Source organism: Alexandromys fortis, unplaced genomic scaffold (genome assembly GCF_014885135.2).
Source record: "Alexandromys fortis isolate MF-2015 unplaced genomic scaffold, M_Fortis_MF-2015_v1.1 scaffold_168, whole genome shotgun sequence".
NCBI classification, from domain to species: domain Eukaryota; kingdom Metazoa; phylum Chordata; class Mammalia; order Rodentia; family Cricetidae; genus Alexandromys; species Alexandromys fortis.
In genome coordinates this window covers 3,044,748-3,066,960 of record NW_026068058.1, presented here as the reverse complement: position 1 = coordinate 3,066,960, position 22,213 = coordinate 3,044,748, and the positions used below count along the sequence as shown (strand labels likewise).

Genomic DNA, 22,213 nt, shown 5'->3' with positions numbered 1-22,213 from the left:
TTGGCAAGGCGCCAGGCAAACGGCAGTGCCAAAATGCAAATTCTGTAGCTGAAGCCCCCTGAATAGAAAAGCTGTGCGGCTAGAGGGAGTTCCTGGAGCAGTGATGGTTCAGAATGGCAGCCCAAGAGTAGACCATCATAGAATTTCCTAGGAGCCTTCGGGGTAACGAGCTCACACAGGTAGCCATTCCCAGCAAGGAAAAGGTCATCTCACATCCAGATGGCAAACCCGGGCTTTTAGGGTTGCTGCTGTATACATCCATAATTCTGTCACTGACATGGGTGAGAGATCAGTGTTGATGAATTCCTGCAAGAAATGGGAAGTTGAAAAAAGGGTGAAGCCAGCTCCTTTAAGAAAATACGATGCTCTTCAAGTTGTACAAAATCATTGCAGCAAGCCTTCCACCCAAGAGAAGAGGACCCAGTTTGGGGAGGAGCCCTGAGGGTACGAACTCATCATTGCTGTTAATTGGTATTCAGCTATGAACGTGTGTCTAGAACTTCCTCAGCAGTGCCTCACATGTCCACAATGGGAATCGATCTCCTGTCATCTACAAGGGAATGGTATCAAGGATTCGTGTGATTTGCTTGCTCAGCACTATCTTTATCCCGGCATCTGATGTTAATGGCACACACCAAGAGGGGCGCCAGCGTCTACGAATCTGTTTGTGAAGGAAACGGCCTTCAGTGGTTTGGATTAACATTCTTGAAAAGTTTTGCGCTCACTAAATCAAAAGTCACATATCTGGTGTGAATAAGAGCAGGGTGGGGTGAGCCAGGGTCTCATGGAGCCCAAACTCGCTATGTAACCAAGTGTCTTAGTTTCTTTTCCTGTTTGTGTGATACAGGCAACTTAAGGGAGCCAAGGGTTTGGTTCTTTCTCACAGTTCAAGGCATAGTTTGTCATGATGGGCAGGTGAAGGCAGTGGGAAAGTGGATCGGCTGTTCACATGGCATCCCCTGTTCAGGGAGCAGGGAGTGAGGAGTGAGGAGCTCAGCTTCTCTTCTCCACCTTTGTGGTCCAGGGACCCAGGTAGGGAATGGCACCACCTACCACCCACGGTGGATGGATCCTCCCACCCCAATTAGTGAAATAAAGATAATTTCTCAAAGGCACACCAGAGGGCCATCTCCCAGGCGATTCTAGACTCTGCCATGTGGACAATTAACATTAACTATTACAGCAAAGGTGGCTTTGAACCTCCCCACCCTCTATCCTTTATCCTTTGAACGTCTGAGTTGCAGGCGTATACTACCACTGTAGGATCTAGTCTGATTTCTAAAGGTGGTAACAGCAGCTAAGAGTCATTGAATACTCCCTCTCTGTCACCCAATATAAACTCAACCCCTAGGCGGCAAAGAAGTAGAAAAGTAGAGACCAGAGCTGGGGTATGAGCTTTGCCACTCTGCTTCTCTAAACACCGTCTAGGTGTTTTAGAGTTGAGTGGTTTGTTCTGCTTAAGGAGGACAAAGCCTAAGAGGGTGCTTGGCAAAAAGCTACAAGAAGCGATCTTAGTGTTTGGGAACACGAGCATCATCTGGAATAGCCTCCTCACCTTTACAGCTCAGCTCAACTCAATTAAAAAAGTTCTCCAAGGTAGGAAGCACCATTAACTCTAAAATATCAGCATCTACGTGAGCACTTGGTCCTTTCTGGAGGTGGAATAGCTGTTGCCAGCCATTGGTCTCTCTCAGAATTGTGGAACTCCCAGAAAAAAAAAAGTCTACAGTCTTTTTGATATTTTTTAAAAAATTCTCAACGTTATTTAGAATTTTTAATTCCTGGAAAGGGGTCTCTCCTGGGAACCTGCCACTTGAGAGCTGCTTGCCTTTTGTTCTTTCCTCCCAGACAGCTGCCAGCTCCTCACCCAGCTGTTTTCCTCCCTCTTCCAATGGGTCCCTCCGGGTGCGTCCCACCCTAGGTCCTTTTGTGAAGAAGTCTTTCAGGCCCATTTCCCAGTCTGGGAGAACACGTGTTTCAGATCACAGGCAGAAAGCGTCTAGAAGAAGGGACTTCTAGACGGTTTCTTTTTTATTCCCCAACTCTCCTCCCCTGAGTTATCATTTCAAGTCAGAAGCTCTTGACCATGTGTGGTTCACAGGCCCGAAGGATTCCAGGGCATCCTTGCACGTCCTCCATGTGGGCTTCCCTACTCTCACCTCACTGTCTCCAAGGAAGGAGCGCCAGCGCATGGGAGCCAATCCCTAGTCCAGCGGAGCCTTGCGTCACCGCCAGTGCTTGTGGCCACCTTATTCCACCTTGAGGCTGAGGCATGGTGTGGAGGAGGCACAGCCGGTTCCTTGCAGATTAACTGACTTTGCATCTCTCTTTGAGCCTTCTTAAAGTAGCATTGGGTGTGAACTGTAATCCCAGTGAAGCAGACGTATCCTTCTTGAGGCGGACTTTCATCTGTCAGCCATATAGGGGTGCCATATTTGGTGGTACTTGTGGTGGCGGCTTGTGGGGGGTCACAAATGTGAGTATATTTCTAGACACCCTAAAATTGTTTTTCCAGGTTTATGCCCTGTGTATTCATGAAACTTAGATTCTAGTTACACTTATACATACATACACACATACATACACACAAACACACACTCAGCATCTAGATTTGAAGAATTTGAGAATTCAAGTGCTATGTGTTCTTGATCCTCTGTTATTAGTTGCTGTTAGTGTTGACTGATAAAGCTGGAATCCTTATTAATTCATTACAAAACCATAATGGGTCTCAAGGAAGGGTGCTTCATGTCAGCAAAATGTCTGTGGGTGACTGAAGGGAAGTACTCAGACTGTGTTTCCCAGCGTGACTTGTGTGAGTTTTCCTTGTTTTTCGGCAGTGGAAAAAGAGATGAAAACTACCATGCGTTTCTTCACAATCCCAGTCACAGCCCATGGATTTCTTGGTTCTTGTGGCTTGGGATCAGCCAGGTTTTCTGCTACTATATCTTGATTACCCCACACACAGATACAAATGATGCAGCGAGTGTGATTCTATCACCACAAGAGAGGTTAGCCACCTTTCCCTGTCCCCTTGTGCTTGGCAGGCACCTGCAGTTCAGTGGCTGCCATGTCTTTCCCCTTCCCATCCTGTTCAACCATCTCCACCACGCTCATCCTATCTGTACTCCCCACCCCTTCATTCTTTATCGCTGAATACCTAATAGCAAATGGATTCATTCGAAAATGCACTGTTCCTAAAGGCACACAAACTTGAGTTCATTGCATGTATTTTCCTTTTCTTATAAATTACACACACACACACACAGCAACTGGTGGTCAGTGAACTAGAAGATTCAGTCTGAGAAAGGGCTCCTGAGCAGAGCCTGAGAAATGAGCAGTGTGCTGTATAAATGCTCACACCGACAGTGAGATCCTTAGCTTGCCATGTGGTGAGCCAAAGGCTACTTTCCACAAACAACTACATGTGTGAGGACACGGACGAAAAATCAAATGAGTATAGTGATCTTGCCAACATTTTAAGTAGCTGTATGGATGCAAGGATAAGCAGAACATGCAAAATAAATTAGAATAAAATGCCAGAAGTATCTTTTTGGTTAGGAGAGAGTTGTTTAGTTCTTTAATGCAAACTTTGGGCAACCTTGTCTCACTTGTGGGCAAACCAAAACAAGTTAAATGAGTTTTATTTTCTCTGTACAGATCAATATTTGAGACTTTAAGAAGTTACCTGTTTATTAATGAAATATGGTTATTTATTGAGTTCCAACTACATTCATCTCCATGACACAGGGTATAACAGAAACTGAGGGGATAGACATGCTTGTTTCAACACTTATCAAGCAGGCATTCAGTCTGCTGAACACAAAATCAATGTCTCCTAGGGAGGAGATAAAGCTTCTAAAAGGAAATCCTTTCTTATGGCAGGTGTTCTTGTGAGGAAAGAAACCCTGAGAAATACCCATACATTTGCACATGACCTGCCCCGCCATTGTTCATGACCCCCCCCCCAGGATCCTGCCACCCGAATTCCCCCCTGACTCTACCGTGGCTCTTCCAGCATGAGGCTCTGTCTCAGAGCTCCCTCTCCCAGTTTCATGGCTGTTGGTCATGTGAGATGGTAAAGGTGGCTTTGTGAAAGTCCTGGGTTCATTATCAGGTCCTAATTTCATCGTAGATTCTTGGAGACTCAAGACACAGAAAAACGAGGACAGACAGCCACTGTGCTTTTGACTTCCATCATGCCCTCTGTTGTTTCCAGAGGAGCTCCCTTCTATTCCTTTACAGTCTCCCCTGGCAGGGCTGTTTTCTCCTAATCTCCTTTGTTTGACTCCCAACTCCAAATGCAGAATGGATAAATACATCCATCACTTCATCTCTGCTCCTTCGTCTCCAGAGTGGTACATGTAAAGTCTTTTGGGTGGACCGACTTTGAATTTAAAAATGAAAGTGAGTTAAGGGAAGGAAAAAGATTTCACAGTGAAATTATTTGAATGTAAAGTTCAAGCCATGCATACAGAAAAACCGGTCTTGAAGTTTGGCACTGTCTTTATAATCTAAAAGAAAAACCGGACAAGATCAGGGGAAGGTTGTAACCTTCTGCTAAGACAAAACCACCTGAAACCCTTGGGGTAGGATAGAATCTTGTTGCCATGGGGTAAAAGCCTGTTGCTAGGGGCTTCTGCGATGTTATTCGAGAACCCAGTTCTCTTGCCATCTATGCCAATGCCCTCATCCCCCATCTCCTCACTAATCTAATTTAGAACAACTTAAATTGGGATCCAAATTATAAGATCCCCGTAGGCTCATAGGGCAGTCACAGTCTACATTCTCCTGGTTTAGAAAGCAGCAGCGCTCCTGAGAAAGACATTCAGTGAGATTAAGGAGACGCACACTGACCCTGGGTGTGAAGAAGGTCCCCAAGCTCTGCAGTTTTGATTGGCAGTGCCTCTCCTTTTGCTGTCTGTGCCAAGTCTGATTTGCTCTGAGAAGAATACGTGATGTCTAAACTGATGGATTTTAAAATGTCGCTTGGTCTGTGGATTAGGCCAATCCATTCCACATTGTTGGGGCTGCAGATGCAGTTGAATGGCTCATAATTATAGCCTAAGAGACTGCAGACAGCAATAGAGCCAAGCCAGACCCCCTTTCTCCTCCTAGCCCATACCAAGCTATCTCCCACAGGGAACGAGGGTGCTTAGTCTGCAATGTACTTGCCGAAAACAGCACAGATTCCTGCTGGATTTCTGGGAACAGTGCTTGGTCACCTACCTGTTCAGACGCACGTGGGGTTGGGCTTTTGTTTGACAAGAGTAAGCTCATTTATATCCTCCTAGGCTAGGTGGCTGGCTAGGAGGGCTGTACTTGGAAGTCACTAACAGGCTTCCATCGCTCACCATGTGGTGAGCAAGGGCAAGGTTTTGCCTCCAGTATGATCTAGAACAGTACCTTTCCGCCTCACTTTCAGAACAAATCCAAATCCATGTTTTTTTCTTCCTCAGTCAGTGCTGGAAATTCTTAAGCAAGGCCAGGTAGTTCTCTGTTCAAGGATCATGGAAGGGGCCTGGATTTTAAAATTTGTCATGATAGTTATCTGAGCTCTCAGTTAACTTAGGATCTACTCCACTCCACAGAGTTGTCTGGGGAGACAGATTTAAAGTGCTAGTCTCCCTTACTCTGGGTCCCAAAGACAACGATAATCTTCTGAAGTTAACTGAACACTTTCCTACCTTAGACATTCTGCTGAAGTTTTGTGCACATGTGGTATTATTTAAAGCAAAGAGATAATCTTGAAAGGTGGGTGCTATTATTTTCCCCCGCTTCAAACATGGGAGCCTGAGTGAGTTTCAGGACTAAGTGGTTTACCTTAGTAACTTAGTAAGAGCAAGTTGGTTAAGTTAAAAATCTGAATCTCACTTCTGAACCCTTGCTGCTCAGTATCTCTGTTTATTACAGAGTTTTCTGGGCCGAATGGGCCTTCAGTCCTCCCCACCCTCCTCCCTTTCTGCCAAACAACTGCGGCTCTCATATGGTCCATTGTTTATTGTATTACTCGAACAATAGCTAATGAGTGTATTCCATGCTAGAACGATCCAGGGGTGGTTGTATTCCCTGAAGCAGAGAGGAGGTTGTGACACCAGAAAGGTTAAGTGGCCTTGGTGAGGTCACAGAGCCAGCCTGCTCTCAGCCACACCACCTTCTGAGTCCCTGGCTTAGTTCCTAAACTGACCCTGAGGCCTTTTGGGATTACACTTTAATTGATAGTTATTTTAATTTCCTGCTTATCTCCAACTTTCCATTTTATTGCTGCTTAAATGGTAGATATTGAAGCCTGGGGCAGTTTTTTTCTTTACTCCACCCCCCCTCCTCCATACTTTGCACCAAATAGAAACCGCTTGGTAGAGAGTTAAGTTTCTGACGTGTTTTTCGGGGTATGACAGGGCCTGTTGGCTTTTCTCAGCCTGAAAGGAGACCACAAGTACAGCTTAGACAGGTTGCTAACTGAGATCTTGAGAGCTTGTTTAAAAAAAAAAAAAAAACAAAAAAAACAAAAAAAAAAACCTTGCATTTCTACCAGTAAGTCAGCCTCTGTGAGTCATGAACTCGCTTGGGATCAGTTGTTAGTGGTCGAATGTTTTCGTGCTCCCTTCAGAGAGGCCTATTTTTAAAGGTTCAGAAGGCAGAGAATTCTAGCACACTTCTGCAGAGGAAGGCAGGAGCTTCCAGAAGTCTTTGAAATTAAATGCATTTTTATATACTTACTGAGTCTGGGGCAGGATTGAGGGAAGAATGAAGGGAGATTATTATTTTTTGCTTGATGCTTCTTGTGGTGATCGCATCCCTGTCTAGATGCCATTCATGCCTTTTTGGACTCAATATCTCTATTCTCCAGAGTCCCAACCTTTGGTCAGATGTAATTTGCTAGACTCTGAGGGTTTTTAAAGATACAAATCGGTTCTCTCCCCAGTAGGAAGCAAACTCAAAAGAGACATTACTTACCCCCCCCCCCCGTTATTTCCCCCCACCCTGTCCCTGCCAGGTGCTTTAAAAACCATCAGTCTTGAAACAGTGTGCTCAGGTATAAAGAAGATATATGATGTATGTAAAATGTAGTTTGGGGAAAAAAATCTACTTGTGTTATAAAGAGAATACCAATTCCATTTGTCAAACATTAATTAAGTGAGCTACTGTCCTCTGTTCTGGTTGGATTATTAATGTCCCAAACATGTAAAACTGTCTTAACTGGTTCTCTCTCGGTGCTTTTCATCCTACAGGGCATTTCAGCCAGATCCAGGGCTCTTCACATTGGGAACATTTGCCATCAGTATCATCCTAACCCACTTTCTGGTCTGGACATTAGCACATTTGAGCTCCTGCACTTTGGGACAGGGAGGGGAACAGGAAGATCTACAAATGGATGAGCACTGTGCAAGGTTTACAAGGAATACATTCCTTCCCTGTTGCCAGGGCAGAAAATGTCTACAGCCCTATCTTGTTGGTGGCTTAAGTGTCTTACATGCAAGCATGTAAGCAGTAGTGTAACTAGACACTAGTTTAGTAGAGGAAGAGAGGTGTGACCCGTGGGAGAGAGAGAAAAGGAGTGATTCTGAGCAAGCTGCTTTTGCAAATAGAGTAGAACTCTCCAGCATTTTCCTAAGACCAAAACAACAGAATGAAATTCCCCCAAGAATCTGTTCGCTTGTTCAGTTCTCCAGATGTCATAGTAAGTCAGGACCAGCTCAAGATTCTGTCCCTTGCTGCTTGTTTGGCATGTGGATGTACAATCCATTCATCAGCTGGTTCCCTAAGCTTTTCCCAGGATCCGAAGTGTCTGTTCTTGTCATCTGGAGGCCAGCATTGTTTTCTCATACCTTGCAGAAACACAGCTGGACTGCAACGGTCTTTGTTCTTTCAAAAAAAAAAAAAAGAGGATTATCACATACTCATATTTTTCTCTGGTGACCAAAGAAGGGTGGAGCCCGGAGGTTGGACCAGGACCCAAAGACTGACACTCTATTACTGTTTCTTCACCCTGATTTGCTTTGGGAATCCTGTACACTGCTAAAGCCCAAAGGGGGTAAAACAAACAACAACAACAACAAGCCCCCCAAAACATGCTTAGATGAAAGATTGCAGGTATGATGGAATTTCCTAGAGCAGAAGTTAACAGTTGCAGACATGGAGTGGGAGTTAGTTCATCACATGCTTAGAAATCAGGAAACAGTACCAAGAGTAGCCTTCCCTGAGGCTGCGCAGGAAGATTTATGCTGTCTTTTAATCAAAGGTAGATGTCAGTGCCTTGCTCCGGCTACACATGCGCTACCATGTCCTGGGTAATTTGTTAATGTATGTATGTTAGCTGATGATCGGTGGCCACCTATGGATTATCCTGGCTCGTCTTTTTATCTGGAGCCTCGGGAGTTCCCAAATATGACAACGACGTGCACCGTGATTCTCTGGGCTAGCGATGAAGCCCCACAGATTCACACCAGAGTGCTGGTGGATGTGGTGATGTAGAAAAGGATATTGGAACTTTTTTCTAATAGAGCGGAAGAACTAGTTATGGGTTCTGGACTCCCCGTTTAATCCAGGAGCTTTGGGGCTTGAGTTCTGGGGGTCTCCAATAGGCTTGGTTCTGAGCTAAGGGAAGCTGGTTGAGGTTTTCCGTTCACCAATGCTGGCTACCCTTGTCACTTAACCATCCCAAGGGTGGGATTCTGAGTCATGTCTCGGCTGGAGGCCTCCCAGAACACCCGCTGTGGAATCCCCCGCACGCGCCCCTCGGTGCGTACCCAAGCAAGCCTCACGTCCTGTGTGTCAAGCTTTGTGAATGAATGATGTACACGCACTTGGAAAACTATGCTGCTACCGGAGCGGGCCGCAGCAGTGACCAAGCCCTCAAGAATGCGTGCAGAATCAGACGGACTTTCCCGAGACCGTGGCAGCAGCCCCTGCACGCCAGCTACCCGTGCCCGCCTTTCTCACCAGAGGTGGCCTGAGGCCCTTGCCCTGAGTCCGGAGTAGCCGGGGCTGCGCTGCGTTGTGGGGTCCGGGTCCGGCGCGCCCGCCCTTCCTTTCGCTTTTGGGAGGCCGGCGGTAATTGGCTGCTGGAGCTAGACCCCGCCCCCGCCGCCCCGCCCCCGCCGCCCCGCGGAGTGGGCAGGGCAGACACTGGGACCCTGGGCCTGGGCTCCGGGAGGAACGCCCTAAAGCGGAGGCGAGCTGCACAGCTCCAGCGCCGGCCAGCAGAGCGAGCGCCGGGGACGGAGGAGCGAACGAGCGGGCGGGCGGGCGGGCGGGCGAGCGGGCAGGCGGGCGAGCGAGGCGCGGGCGAGGCTGGGACCCGAGCGCGCTCTCTGCTCAGCCAAGTGCCAACTTCGTGCTGACGGGCTGGGTGGGCACCTTCCCGCGGGGCAGTCTGTCAGCGGGAATTTGAGATTTTAGGGAAGAAAGTCGGCTTCGCCCTGTCCCCTTCCCCCCGGGTTCAAAATCCCCATTAAAAAGCAAAACAACATTTACAACAAACTTGCTCTCATCCCGCCGGCCCCCTCAACTCCCGGCACCATGAAGGCGGCCGTCGATCTCAAGCCGACTCTCACCATCATCAAGACAGAAAAAGTGGATCTGGAGCTTTTCCCCTCCCCGGGTGAGTGGCGACATCAAGGCCCCCACCCCAGCTCTGGGTCCCCTCCACTTCTCTGGGTTGCGCTGCTCCCTCAGGAGCCAAGGATGCAGAGGCCAGGACGACTGACTGTTGGTGGCCCGAGACCCTTGTTTTTTTTTGGGGGGGGGCGGTATTTATTTTCACAGCTGCTTTTTTTTTTTTTTTTTTTTTTTTTTTTTTTTTTTNGGGCTCATGGCGCCATGTTAAGCGTTTCTGTCTCCTCCACTGGGAAAATACACTTGCACACTCGTTTTTTTTTTTTTTTTTTTTTTTTTTTTTTTTTTTTTTTTTTTTTTTTTTTTTGTGACTAATGGGAAGAAACTTATAGAATTTCCAGCGTCCTAATTCTGGTGTTTCAATTTTCCCACATAAGCGAGAACCTTCATGTTAGAAAGGGGGCCTGACACTGCCTCTCAAGTCACCCCCTAACTTCGTGTCTCCCCAGAATGGAGCTTAATGGGAGGGCTCTGCGGAGTGCTGAAAGGGTGTCTGGCGAACTGCCTGGCCTTCAAGCACATTTCCAGCACTCTTGAGTCCTGAGCGCCTCTGTCACAGGTCCCTTAGGGTCCTCTTTGCTAGGTTGAGGAGGTACTGGGAGGAGAACTGAAATGAATCTGTTTAATTTGGGGATTCATGTAGGTTACTAACTTTGCTGGCTTTCTCTGCCGTGTTTTGTCGTCTGGTACCAAAGGTCCTAGAAGCAGGAAAGCATCCCAACACCAGATGTGACTTAGTGTTGTTGGTTCATGGTTTCATTTAGAAGGCTTAAAGGATTTAAAGAAGAGAGGGATAGTAAAGACACCGAATTCTGTCTTAGAAGGAAATTTTAGTGCTCAACAGATGGAGTCAACTCTTCAGGATCTCCGAAACTAGCGCAGTTTGAGAGGGAGTTGTGCCTCCTCTTAGGATAGGGAGCCTGCAGCTGGCCTCAGAGAAGAGCGACTTTGGGGGTGAAAGGATATAGAAGGATACAAGGAGAAGGGGATGCATTTTGGGAACTAATCAGCTGTCACAAAGCAAACCTCTATTGGGTCCAATCATCAGTAAGTTTAGTTGCTGTTCCCTAACCATTTTCTCTGCAGGAGTGAACTCTGTATTTTAACCCTTTCTTTAAACTTTCAAACAAACAAGCCAAAATGAGCTTTTGACATTCTGACATGCTTCAAAATGTTAATAAGGACATTTGGGTCCCATCCCTCGTCCCCCCCCCCCCTTTCCCGATTCTCCTGACATTCATCACAGAGCTGACTCTGTATAAAAGCTGGGCTTGTGTCTTGTCACAGTGTGATGACAGTCAGAACCGTGCTGTGGCCTTTCCTGGGCCAGTGGAGACTTCTCAGGCACTTAGGGCTACAGGTAGAAAGGATGCTCTCAAGGTTGTTTTTGAGTGTTCAAGGGAGCCAGAAGTTCTCTGTGTTACAATTGATTGAAACCATATATAGCAGAAGTGAAAGGATGGTTCCCAGCGAAGATATAAACTCAACTAATAGGCCCTTTCCTTAAGGATGGCTTGTTTATATGTGCAGTGTGTGTTTATGGGGAAGAGACAGATTTGGGCATCTGGGAAACATCACGTATATTACGTTAGTTCACATACCTGTCGCGAGTGAGAGCCCCTTGCAGCACGTGTTTCAGATCATAGCAAACAGCTGAAGCATGTTTTTTTTTTTTTTTTTGGTAATTCAATATTAAACATTTGAGATTTTAAAGCATTTGATGCTATTACTTCAGTTATTGATAAAAATAAGTTGTGGGGCAAGTAATTTTATTGAGCTGTCCCACCAGTAAAATAGAGCTGGGCAGGCCTAATGTTGCAGTCATACACAGTGTCTTTACACTGGCTTTTTCTCATCAGAAAAAGTGTTCAAGGAATGCAAGTTGGAAGTGAACCTGACCTACATGGTGCATTTAAAATCAACTGGAGCAATACAGTAAAATCCATTTTCAAAAAAAAAAAAATAGATAAATAAAAATAAAAAGCTTCCAAGCCACGGACCAGGTTTTAAAAGTGAACATCAATGCAATGCAACAAAGCAACAAAATTTCCTTTGGTCCAGGAAATCCAGAGTCTTGTGCTATTTACTATGATGAGATTTTTTTTTCTGGTATTTTCTTAGAGAAAATGAATAACAATAATTTGTTGATCATTATAATTTTTTTCTGGGTTGTAGTTGCATTTATGTAAATATTACGTCCTTCCCTCAGATGGGGAGGTAGAGGCACAGAACAGTTAAGCCACTTAGGCAACATCCTCCACGGAGCCAGTGGCCGAAGAGAAATGAGTCCCTGTTTTTGACTTGTCAGCGTACAGACACTGAGTAATACTGCAGGTTTCCTTTGGGAAGCGCAACAGAGAAACTTCAATGGAGACTTAAATTTTCGGGTTGCAGAGATGGAAGAAACCCCGGCCAGGATTGCCAGCTTTCACGAGTAGGATAAGATATTAGGTGCAGCTTTACCTGGTCAAGCAGACTCATAGGCCACCTGTGTCTAAGTTGCATGGCTTTGCATCCAGGACTGTGACCTTCGTGATTATTGTTTTTTTTGTTTTGTTTTGTTTTCCATTATATTGCTTAGTTTCTTATGTGTGGAGACAAGTGTGGGGTGTGATGTTACCTCAAAGATTAAACCAGAGCTTCCTTCCCCTCCCCTCCACAGATTCCTAGATTCAAAGAGATGCAGTGGGCAGTCTGAGGGTTGAAACTGGAGACAGAGGAGACAGAGGAACTGGGATACCTGTCTGCCGCTCTGTGGCTAGGACTTTACCGAGAACCTTTATTCACTTTGGCTTTATGTTGAGGTCTGACAGGATGTTTGACTGCATCAAATGTCAAGTTAATATATACTTTAAAATAACACTGGCATTCGATTTCCCTTGTAAGTATAAAGCGGGGCATACTATTTCATTGCACACTTCTCTTGGGCCTGATATAGGTTTAAACCAAAGGTAGCGTTGACTTGTTCCTGGTTCCTTCCTGAACAGTGGATGAGGCTATGACAGCAGGGTGTGGGAGCAGATGCTGCTTCATTATTCCCCTCCCTCCTGTTCCACTCCACCTTTATAGGGAGGCGAAGACAGCGGCCATAGAGGAACAGTCTTCATCCTGGCTGTTTGCCCATTTCTAAGACTTAAAAGGTTCAGCCCCTACTTCCATCTCTCTTTGAGGATATCCATCCCCTGGGGACTGTTACAGTCCTTCGAGATAGGAAGAAGTAAGTGCTTCTTAGTTTGGGACAGTCTTTGTGTCACTGGAAGCCAGAAAGGGGAGAGTTCTGGGCCCTTTAGATCATTTGCTCACCGTGGTTCTAGATCCCTCTTACCACACAGTTAGTGACTAAATAGCCCAGTGGTTTAGACAGGGACTGTGGAGCCAGCTTGTCTGGGTGTGAATCGCCAGTTAGTAGCTGTGTGACTTTGGGCAGACTACTTAATCTCCCTGTGCTCCAGCTCCTGCATGTGTGAAATGAGTGTATTAATCCTTGGATGAAGACGAAACCTGAAAATGTGGAAAATCTTAACTCAGTGCCAGACCAGTCATGGAGTCTGTTGAGCAGTTAATGAAAAAGCAAGTCAACAGAAACGTTGACTAGTGTAGAGCTTTCAGAAGACCTTGGCAAGTTTGGTAGGGAATCTGGAGGGTGCTGTATATATGTGCCCCAAATCTACCACTTGGGGAGGAAGGTAGAGTAGAGAACAAGATTTCCTGGCCTGACATTTCACCTGAGCGGCTGTGCTCTGTGCTGTAGACAGCAGGTATGGCGAGGCCATACAGAGCGTCTGGGAGGCCCAACTGCCGCTGTGCGCGGTCCAGAGGCTGGTGTCTTCCTCTGGGTGATAGAGCCTGTCAGTGATACCTCAGAGCAGGAACTCTTCCAAGTCCAAAGACAATGGGGACATTTGCAGAGTTGGGGGAAATGTAAAGTTTTTTTCCATCTTGCTTGGTTGAGAAATGTGTCTTGTCCAGTTATGATAAAATATCTCACATTTTATTTATTTACTTGATTGGCAGAGCTTGCATTCCTGGCATTTTTTTTTGGTTGGTTTGTGTTGCTGTATTTTTTTTCTTTGTCCATGTAACTTTTTTTTTCCTTCCCTCTTAAAGAGGCCAGACCACCCTGTAGGAACATCTTCTCTCCTAGGAGACAAAGCGGCCGTGGTCAACTTCCCCAAACCAGCTTGCTCTGGGCCCCACCACAGTTTCTGCAAAAGCAAGAGCTGGTTAGTGGCTGCCAGGATTTTCCAGGAAAGAATCTCCCTGTTTCAGAGCATGGTGGCTAATTCCCATTGGCACACGCGGCGGTGTAATTACAGACGGAATGAAAGCTAGCTCTGATGGCATTCCCGGAGCTTCTGTTGATGGTAGATTCTTGTTAGCCAACTGTCGTAGGGAGCTCCTGAAATGTGCATCGAGTGCGCTTTGTATGTTTACATGCTGACACACTTGCTCGTGGGAGCACTTGATCACACTCAACTCGGGGCAAACGTTATTACCCCATGATTTTTTTCCAGATGGAGAAAGTGATATTCATAGACATCCATACCTTTTCTGAGGCCACACTTTAGAAACTTAGACACTGGTGAGATTGCAGCAGGCACTTTGTACCTGAAGCAAAAGTGTTGTGTTATTTTCAGCAACTCTGGAAATTAAACCACAGTCCACTTTATATAAGAAGGCAGTGCTGGCTGACGCTTTGGAGGCTCAGGGACTATAGGGGTTCCCTGCCATCCCTGAAAGACTCCCCTGAACTGAGTTGTCACCTGTGTACTGTAGACACTTGGTGAAAGGGTGTCCCCATGCATGGCCATCCAGATGTGTATCTTTTGGAAGATGCTTACAGTTCCAGTAACTCTGACCTCAGATGGTGAAGCAGAACCAGGATTCTGTTCTTTCAGGCATTCCAGCCTTGGTCTCTGATGGGACCATCAAGTCCCTGACCCTCTAGCTTCAGCCCATTTTATCTCCCTTGTCACTGGTGCCGCCGTGAACTCCATTGTTTCAAGTCTGGATGGCGAAAGATGCTGACTGGCAAACTGAAGGCAGTTCAAGTTCGATTTCCTGCTTTGTAAGGAGGTCGGGGTTCATTTCATTTGGTCTCTACTCAGCAGATAACCGCTACCTTTCCCCCTAAAAGTTATTATTTTTGACTCCAGTTACTGTGTCAGGGCATACTGTTCAGAGGGCCATAGGGAAGGTAGGGCAGTTCCATCAGCCCACAGCTTACTGAGAAACAGATTCCAGTTCCCCATCCATGGTCACGGTGGGGATTCTTTTACCATTGCCTTATGGAGAGTGTTTCTTCAAATACTTAGCATCCTTGAGCCAGGCAGCCATCGTAAAGAGGAGCTTGTTTATGAATAGATAGATCCATGCTGTATTTATTAGTTCCATAATGATGCATTTTTCTGTTCTCTGCTCGGATGGAATCACAAGTAGCATTTACCTCTCTGCAGAATCTTAGATTTTTTTTTTCTGCTTATAGCTGTTACCCTGTCCTTAATTCAGGATTAGAAAGGTCAGAGCTGTTCCCTAATCTGTCCTTGTCACTCATGATCATCTCTAACGACTTCTCTCTTTAGTTGGATTGAGGATGCCTGTTTACAAAACTTCAGTTAATGTTTCCCAAATTACACCACCAAGCTGTTTTAACTTGAATACGTATCTGAAGCCTATGTCTGTCTGAGTTACCTTTTTCTTGTACCTGGCTAGTCTATGATCCTTATGCTGGAAGGAACTGATCTGTTATAGGGTGGTAGTATATAGTATATATCAAGGCAGAGGCCTGTGATAAGGTTAACATACTACAGTACAAGTTAGAAATCTTGATGTCAGGTTCTTCCTCGCTGTCGCCGCTGTGCTCAATCCTATCACTACCCAAAATGCGGTGGGTGGGTTGTTTTTGTTTTGTTTTGTTTTTTGTTTTCCTTCACATACTCATCAACTGCTTCTTTCTGGAGCTTTCTGTTCTGTTTCAGGGAGATAGAAACTGACCTTCACAGTGTTATTAGACCTTGTTAGCTCTGAGGATCTTTAGGCAGCTGGATTTGAGATCCTGGAGCAGTATAGATAGGAGGATCATGTATCTTATCACCCAAAGGACACTTCTGAAGGCATGTGTATTAGCAATAATCTCAACAGAGCGATAAAACGTCAAGTAGGACCTTCCCATCAGAAGACGGTCTCCAAGCTTAGGCATCCAAATTTAGTCCAGACTATTCTCTAGAACGTTCTCTGTCAGTTGCCCATTTTTAGGTTTACACTATTCAAAACAGGCAAGCTGGACTAGTTGGAGTTTCATGTTTTCCCTCGACTCTGAAGAGCAATACTTTTCAATTCATCTTCCATGTAAAGCATAAGGTTCCTTAGCCCCCGAGACACCACCTCACACTAGTTCATACTGAGTGCTTGAAACTTGAAGAAGCCATGGGTAACTGATAAGCCACTAAGTGTGTTTTTCAGTTCTGCAGGGGAACTGTATACTTTTGGCAGGAAATGTATGTGTATTGAGGCTGGGGGGGGGGCAAGTAAATGTGTGAGTGAGAAAAATGAACTTTTGAGTTGGGGGGACAGGAAATATCAGTATATTAGTGAAGATAATTACAACTTTGTTTTGTCGTAAGGTTTATCCAATATGAGTTTTTATAATGTTAAGGTTAGATAAAAATGAGGTGAAAAGAAAACAAAGTGGGTTTTCTTTTTGTCTTTCAAGTGGATGAGAACAAAACAATATTATACAAACCCTCATCTGCTCAGGAGGGGAGGAACGGTGAGTTCAGTTGCAACATCCCTTTTGGCTAAAAAATGAGAAGGAAGGAAGGAGGGCAGGAAGAGTACAAAAGCACTAATAAAAGAATAAAAGGAATTTAAGTGGCATTTCATAGACTTTTAAAAACATCCTCTTCGGGACTAAGCATTGTCCTGAACCAGAACTTTTTGTCTCAGGTAGCGTGATGAACAGTCTTGGGCCCATTCTGGCTGTTTGTGATGCCATTTCCAAACATGTAAAACACATGCATCTGTGGCTGGTCAGGACAATTCCGATGTTATCTTTTCCATGTGCTTGCGTCCAGGGCTCCTTGTGTTTTCTATGCCTGATGAGTGTCTTTTTCAATAGTTCTTTACTAGAATTCTTTCAGTAGTTCGTGGTCAGTTTTCTGGAGATCAGGGGCCCCTTGGAGTCATTTGAAGGAGCCACAAGAACAAGGGAAGAATTATTTTTAATATAGAAAAGCATGATAACATTGAAAGTTTGGAAGGAAAGAATGACTTGGAGGAAAAAGTATTGATCATAACATAGGGAGAGAAGTTAGATGCCTGATTCTGAGAGACATAGGGAATCTCATGAAGACCTTTGCCCTTCAGAAAAGGGGGTGGGGCTGGAGAGATGGTCATTACTTAAGAGAACATACTGCTTTTGCAGAAGAACTGAGTTCTGGGTATTCAGAAACCCTAGCTTGTGTCTCACAGCTGTCTGTAGCTCCAACTCCAGGATACCCAACACCTTTGGACCCAGTGGACACCTGCGGTCCCATGCACACTCCCTCATAAGCACAACATTTAAAATAATAAAAAAATTTCAACACTTAAAAAAACTATGGCAGTTTCAAGGACAGAGCAGGGTTACTGAGCAGGCTTTTGAAAGGGCTGAACTTTTTTTTTTCTTGCATTACTTTCCCTCCCACTCATACTGTTAGTTGCTAAAACCTCTATATCAGTTTATCAGAATAGGCGTTAAACCTCAACGAACATGGCAGAATCAATCAGGTACATATTTTGAAGGTAAGAATGGAAAATAACTTAGTCAGGCACTTGTGTTTATAGATGAAATTCTTTTTAAGGCTTTAGGAGCTCTCACTATAGGCCAGGCCTTGTAACTGTTCTTCAATTAATGGTGTGTGTGTGTGTGTGTGTGTGTGTGTGTGTGTGTTGAGTGAAACTCTTATTTTCCTAAGGCAATTCCTTGTCATCATTCACATTAAAAAAAATAACGTATGATGGTCTGATTTAAAGTGTATTTTTGAAAATTCATCACAGAGAGCTCACAGTGGAAAACTTTTCATGTGACTGATTTTATACTGATCCTTATTTTTCTTGCTATTTTTTTTTGGCTAAGTTTTTGGTTAATGTCATGACTTGTGCATAGGTTTTCTTACATCATCCAGATACTACTAATGTTCAGAGTTCAATGGAGAGTGGGCATGACTGAAGAACATGGCCTATCAGCAGAGTGGAATTAAGTACCATGCGTGATATATATACGGTTTACTTTGTAAGCTCAACACCACAGACACAGAGACACAGAGATCAAGACAGAGAGACAAACCAGGGAGTCAGGAGGATGCTGTGTACCTGTTTGTGTGACTTTGGGAAAAGCAGTTTTATTTATTCTGAATTGCACTTTCTTAATTAGTCAAATAAGTTAGCTAAAGAAGATAACCTGCAAGGCTTCTCTTAACACTGATTTCTTGTGACTGTAGGCCGCAGTAAAGGCTGGTAATGAGCTAGAGAGAGCCCTCAGTTCTGTTGATAGGTCACTGGGGAATTTGGGGTACCTCTGTAAAGAACATGTCACAGAAAAGTATTAGGAACTGATGAAGGAATTGCTCAGAGCAGTCATGAGTACCACATGTTAACTGAGTGCTCCACTCTTAACCCCTGGCTCAAAGTTGTCTGTGGTCATTTCTGAATATGTCATCTCAGGGTAATGCTGGGCCAAGAGTCATGTCTCCTCTTGGTCTCCTAATACACAATTTCCTTTCTGCATAAGCTCTGGTCGCAGGACCAGCTGAAGGCAGTTCCAGTGAGGGGTCTGCATGGGAGGAAGAGAGATGTGGGTTAGTAGTCTGGTAAGTATAGCAGCCGACCCAGCTGTGTCCTCACAGCTGCCCATGTGGTCTGAGTAAAGGCTTATTTCATGGATGCTGCCCCTTCTTGTTGTTCTCTTCTGTTGAGAAACAGTCCCCTCCTGCAGCAGGAATGTACTCTGCTGTGAGCCACCTCAGCACCCATTCCTGACAAGCCCAGTGAGTCAAGGTCCTTACTGCGTGTTTGCACAGAGGGAAGGGCCCATGCTTGCTTGTGGGACTCACAGGTGGTTCCTGAGCAGCCACCAGCTGACCCCTCCATGGGCACGGCCGGCCTGGTGGAGTTGGGGGCAGACAGGGTGCCACCTGCTTTAGCTTGCCAGCCGTCCAGGAAGCTATAACCGTGCACTGGGTGTGGTAAACACCGACCCTCTCGCTTCTCAAAGGTTGCCTTTGCGGCTGCAGAGTCGCCTACGCACATTGGTTATCTGTGATCTCATTTTATTGATGTTATTTCTACATTTTGAGAAAGATCTGTCACAGTTGCCCTTCTTTGGGAAACAAGGGCCTAAGTTCAGCATGTCTGTCTGGAAGGAAAACAAGGAAGACTGCCCTTTCATTCTTATCAGTGGGCACACTGAATTCCTACTCATCTTGGTTTTCTTGGTGGTGTTGAGTTTTGTTCATTTTTATTTTTATTTTATTTTTTTTAGCTTTTGAATGTTAGGTTTCTGCCTAAGATCCACATTGTTTTATCCCATTCTGTGCTAGTCAAACATTTCTTCCCATTTCACAGAAGTAAGATGGTAAACCTTGTTGTAAAAGTGCTAAGTACTGTTTGCATTCCAGCCCAGCTGCAGCCAAGTCTAAACTTACATGCATGCCATCCTCATGGCTTTCTGAAGCACCTAGATATTGAATTTGGAGGGGAAGCTGAGGTCTGCTATGCACATTTAGCAGTCTGCAGAAATATGCCTCATAGCTTGTTATGTGTTAAAGTTGGACATATGACTTTACCCATCAGAGATCCCAGTGATCTTCTGAAATGCCAATATTTAGTCAATAAGGGGAGCATATAGCAGGGATGCCAAGTTCTTCTCTCAGTGCCACATGCAAAGAAATGACAGAACCAAAGCCGGACTTGGTCAGATGTCCTGGCATGTGCATTCAGCCACCATCTTAAGTATTTCTTTTGTTTGACGAACACCCACATAATAGCCATAATAAACACTGGCATGAGAATGAAATGTCAATAGGACACCCACCTCCTTCCCCCTTGCTGGAAGTACCCTTCCTCTGCATATTTTATACATCCTTAATGCGTCCCACCTACCTGGGACAAATAGGGCTTTGGACAGGTTGCCTAGATCCTTGTGGTGTCGGATCTAGGAGAATGTAATAGATCTTCAAGACAGCAGGCTACTGGGCAAACTGAATAGCGTGACAGGTTAGTTACTTGTTAAGAAACAGAAAGAAATGTGGGTTTTTCTATAGGCTACTGGACAAGTATGCACTTTTCCATTGTGAAGGGTTGAACTTGAGCCTTAGGTAATTTTTTAAAAGCATCCCCCAACCCTGTTTACTTATTTTAAATTTAAAAAAAAATGTGCTTTGCTTTGGTCTTCTAGACCTTAATTTATGTCATGTGAGGTTCATTTTGATGAGCAGAAGGAAAGTTGGACAGCCAGAAGCATGCTTCTGGAAAACAACAAAACAGAGGAGAAAATTGTGACTGTCACAGTACCTGGTATATAAAGTCATTGTATCCAAGATGCATACAAGAATTAATGCTATCTTAGATGACTAATTTATTCTTTCTATTTAAAACAGAGGGTATTTGCTAAGGTACTGTGTGTGTGTGTGTGTGTGTGTGTGTGTGTGTCTACTCAGAGATTAGTTAGATTGGATCAGATCCCTAATATAATGTATTATTATTCTTAGGAAAAATCAGCACCCTCGCTGATTTGATCTTTGTTTTGGTCTTCCTGAAGGCCAGTGCATTCCCCAGTCAAATGACAAACTCTTGGCCTGAGAAGTATTCTTATGGGCTTGCTACTGTTTCCTTGTAAGTGGCTGTAAATCCTAAGTAACCACCAGTACCCTGGGTTTCTCTGGATGATGGAATGTGGGGAGGTGGAGATGGGAGAGAGGGGATGGTACAGTGGATTATAGCAGAAACAGAAAGGTTTTAAGTTTGGTATTTTTTAGTCTGAGCATTCAATTCTTGTCAGGAAAATTTTAGAACTCACATAAAGTCGATCTTAATGCATCCACAAGGTGAGTCTTCTTCTGCAACCAGGGTCAGTATCTGACTTAGAACCCCTTACTTGTTAGTAGCTCAGAGAAGGCTTAAGGGTTGAGCCCTTGATCTTATCTTGCCTAGCTGAACAGTTCCTTTGTTGTGGATGGAGCTGGCCTGAAGAGGTCCTCATCTCAGTCCTTCTGCGGCCCAATGTGAGACTCAGGATGCTGAGTCTGTTTTTACCCCAGGTCCTCAGGTAATTGCTAGCTGTTCGTATTCTCTGTATTCTCCTTGAAGGATGCTACTCAGAGTGAGCTGTCGTTTTTTGGAAGAGAGAGTAGGAGAGTCCATAGGTTAGAAAGTGCCCGAGTCACCGATGATGCATGGAGAGCTGTTAAATTAGTGGCAGATGTGGTGCGGAGAGCTGATGCTCAGTACAGATGAGCTCTCCAAGGTGACTCACATGCGTCTGCACAGGAAATGCATCCTTGATCTCATACAGATCAAGAGTCAGTCGTACACCTTCCTTATATCCTGATAGAAATAAAGTATTCTACAAGACATGCCAATGTTATTGTGCTCTACACATTGCCGTACTTGAGGCATAAGGGCTGAGAGGGGTGAAAGCAATGTTTGTAGAGTACCTCCAAGGCACTAGGAGCGTTTAATAATTTTCTCAGGGTCATAGAGGCTCATCGTCACAGGTCTGCATTTAGAAAAATTTTTTAAAAATCCTAACCTAAACAGACACGCCCATTTGGAGAGACACCTTGCCAATACTCTTGAGAGAAAGCATTGATTCCTGGGATTCAATTCTGTGTGTTCCTTTTCCTTCTAGGATCCTCATCATCAGGGTTAGGAAAAAAAAATCATCCAGTTGATTATAAATATTTACTGTAGGGATGGGCTTGAAAATTTTCCACCATGTATTTTCAAGTCTAAGATGAATGGATGAAAGGTGTCTAGCAAATTTGCTAAACTTGCATACAGAATTCATGCCTGGGCCCCCATGTTGCCGACTGGAAACGGGGGGGGGGGATGATGTGAGAGCTCTGCCATGCCTGAGAACTTTCCAGGGAGGGGACAGAAGTTTAGGCCTGGAGGCCACTTGATGCAGCAGGAATGTTTGTAGAAAAATAAACAGGCACATGGAATAAATCAACATCTGCCTTCTGGACCCAGGCTAACCTCTTTAAAGCAGGAGGTGGAGCAGCAGGGGGCGGAGTCCTTTGCCGACTCCCTTTTTAAAAAGGACACTTCAATAAGGCCTCTCTTAGGGGACCCGAGTGACAGTTCTTTTGCCCTTACCCACAGTCATCTGCAGTGGGTGGCCTCATAGGATAACTTAGACATTTCATAGACTCCAGTGGCTTTGGGGCGCTTATTGGACAAAATAAGAGTTTCAGGGAGCCTTGGTGAGTTGCTTTGGCTTCACAGGGCTCTCTGGTCGGCGGGCACTGCCTGCTGTCATGACTCATTCGGTACATGAGCAAAGATGAAGCAAGGCTCTGGTTGCTCCCAGCTACCATGCCTTGTAGGAAAGTAGTAT

At 45.0% G+C, this 22,213-nt stretch overlaps 1 protein-coding gene across 5 annotated transcripts in view; it reads left to right on the top strand.

Annotated features, from left to right (window-relative positions):
* Ets1 (ETS proto-oncogene 1, transcription factor) overlaps positions 1-22,213 on the top strand; it is a 122,789-nt gene that overhangs the window by 49,535 nt on the left and 51,041 nt on the right. The window contains exon 1 of one of the 5 annotated variants that reach the window (XM_050120035.1): positions 9,283-9,601. The exons of the other annotated variants lie outside the window; for them this stretch is intronic. Coding sequence (XP_049975992.1) covers positions 9,520-9,601 — 82 coding nt within the window. The 5' untranslated portion in view covers positions 9,283-9,519. Of the gene's footprint in view, positions 1-9,282; positions 9,602-22,213 lie in introns of those variants that run through there. 5 annotated transcript variants of the gene reach the window in all.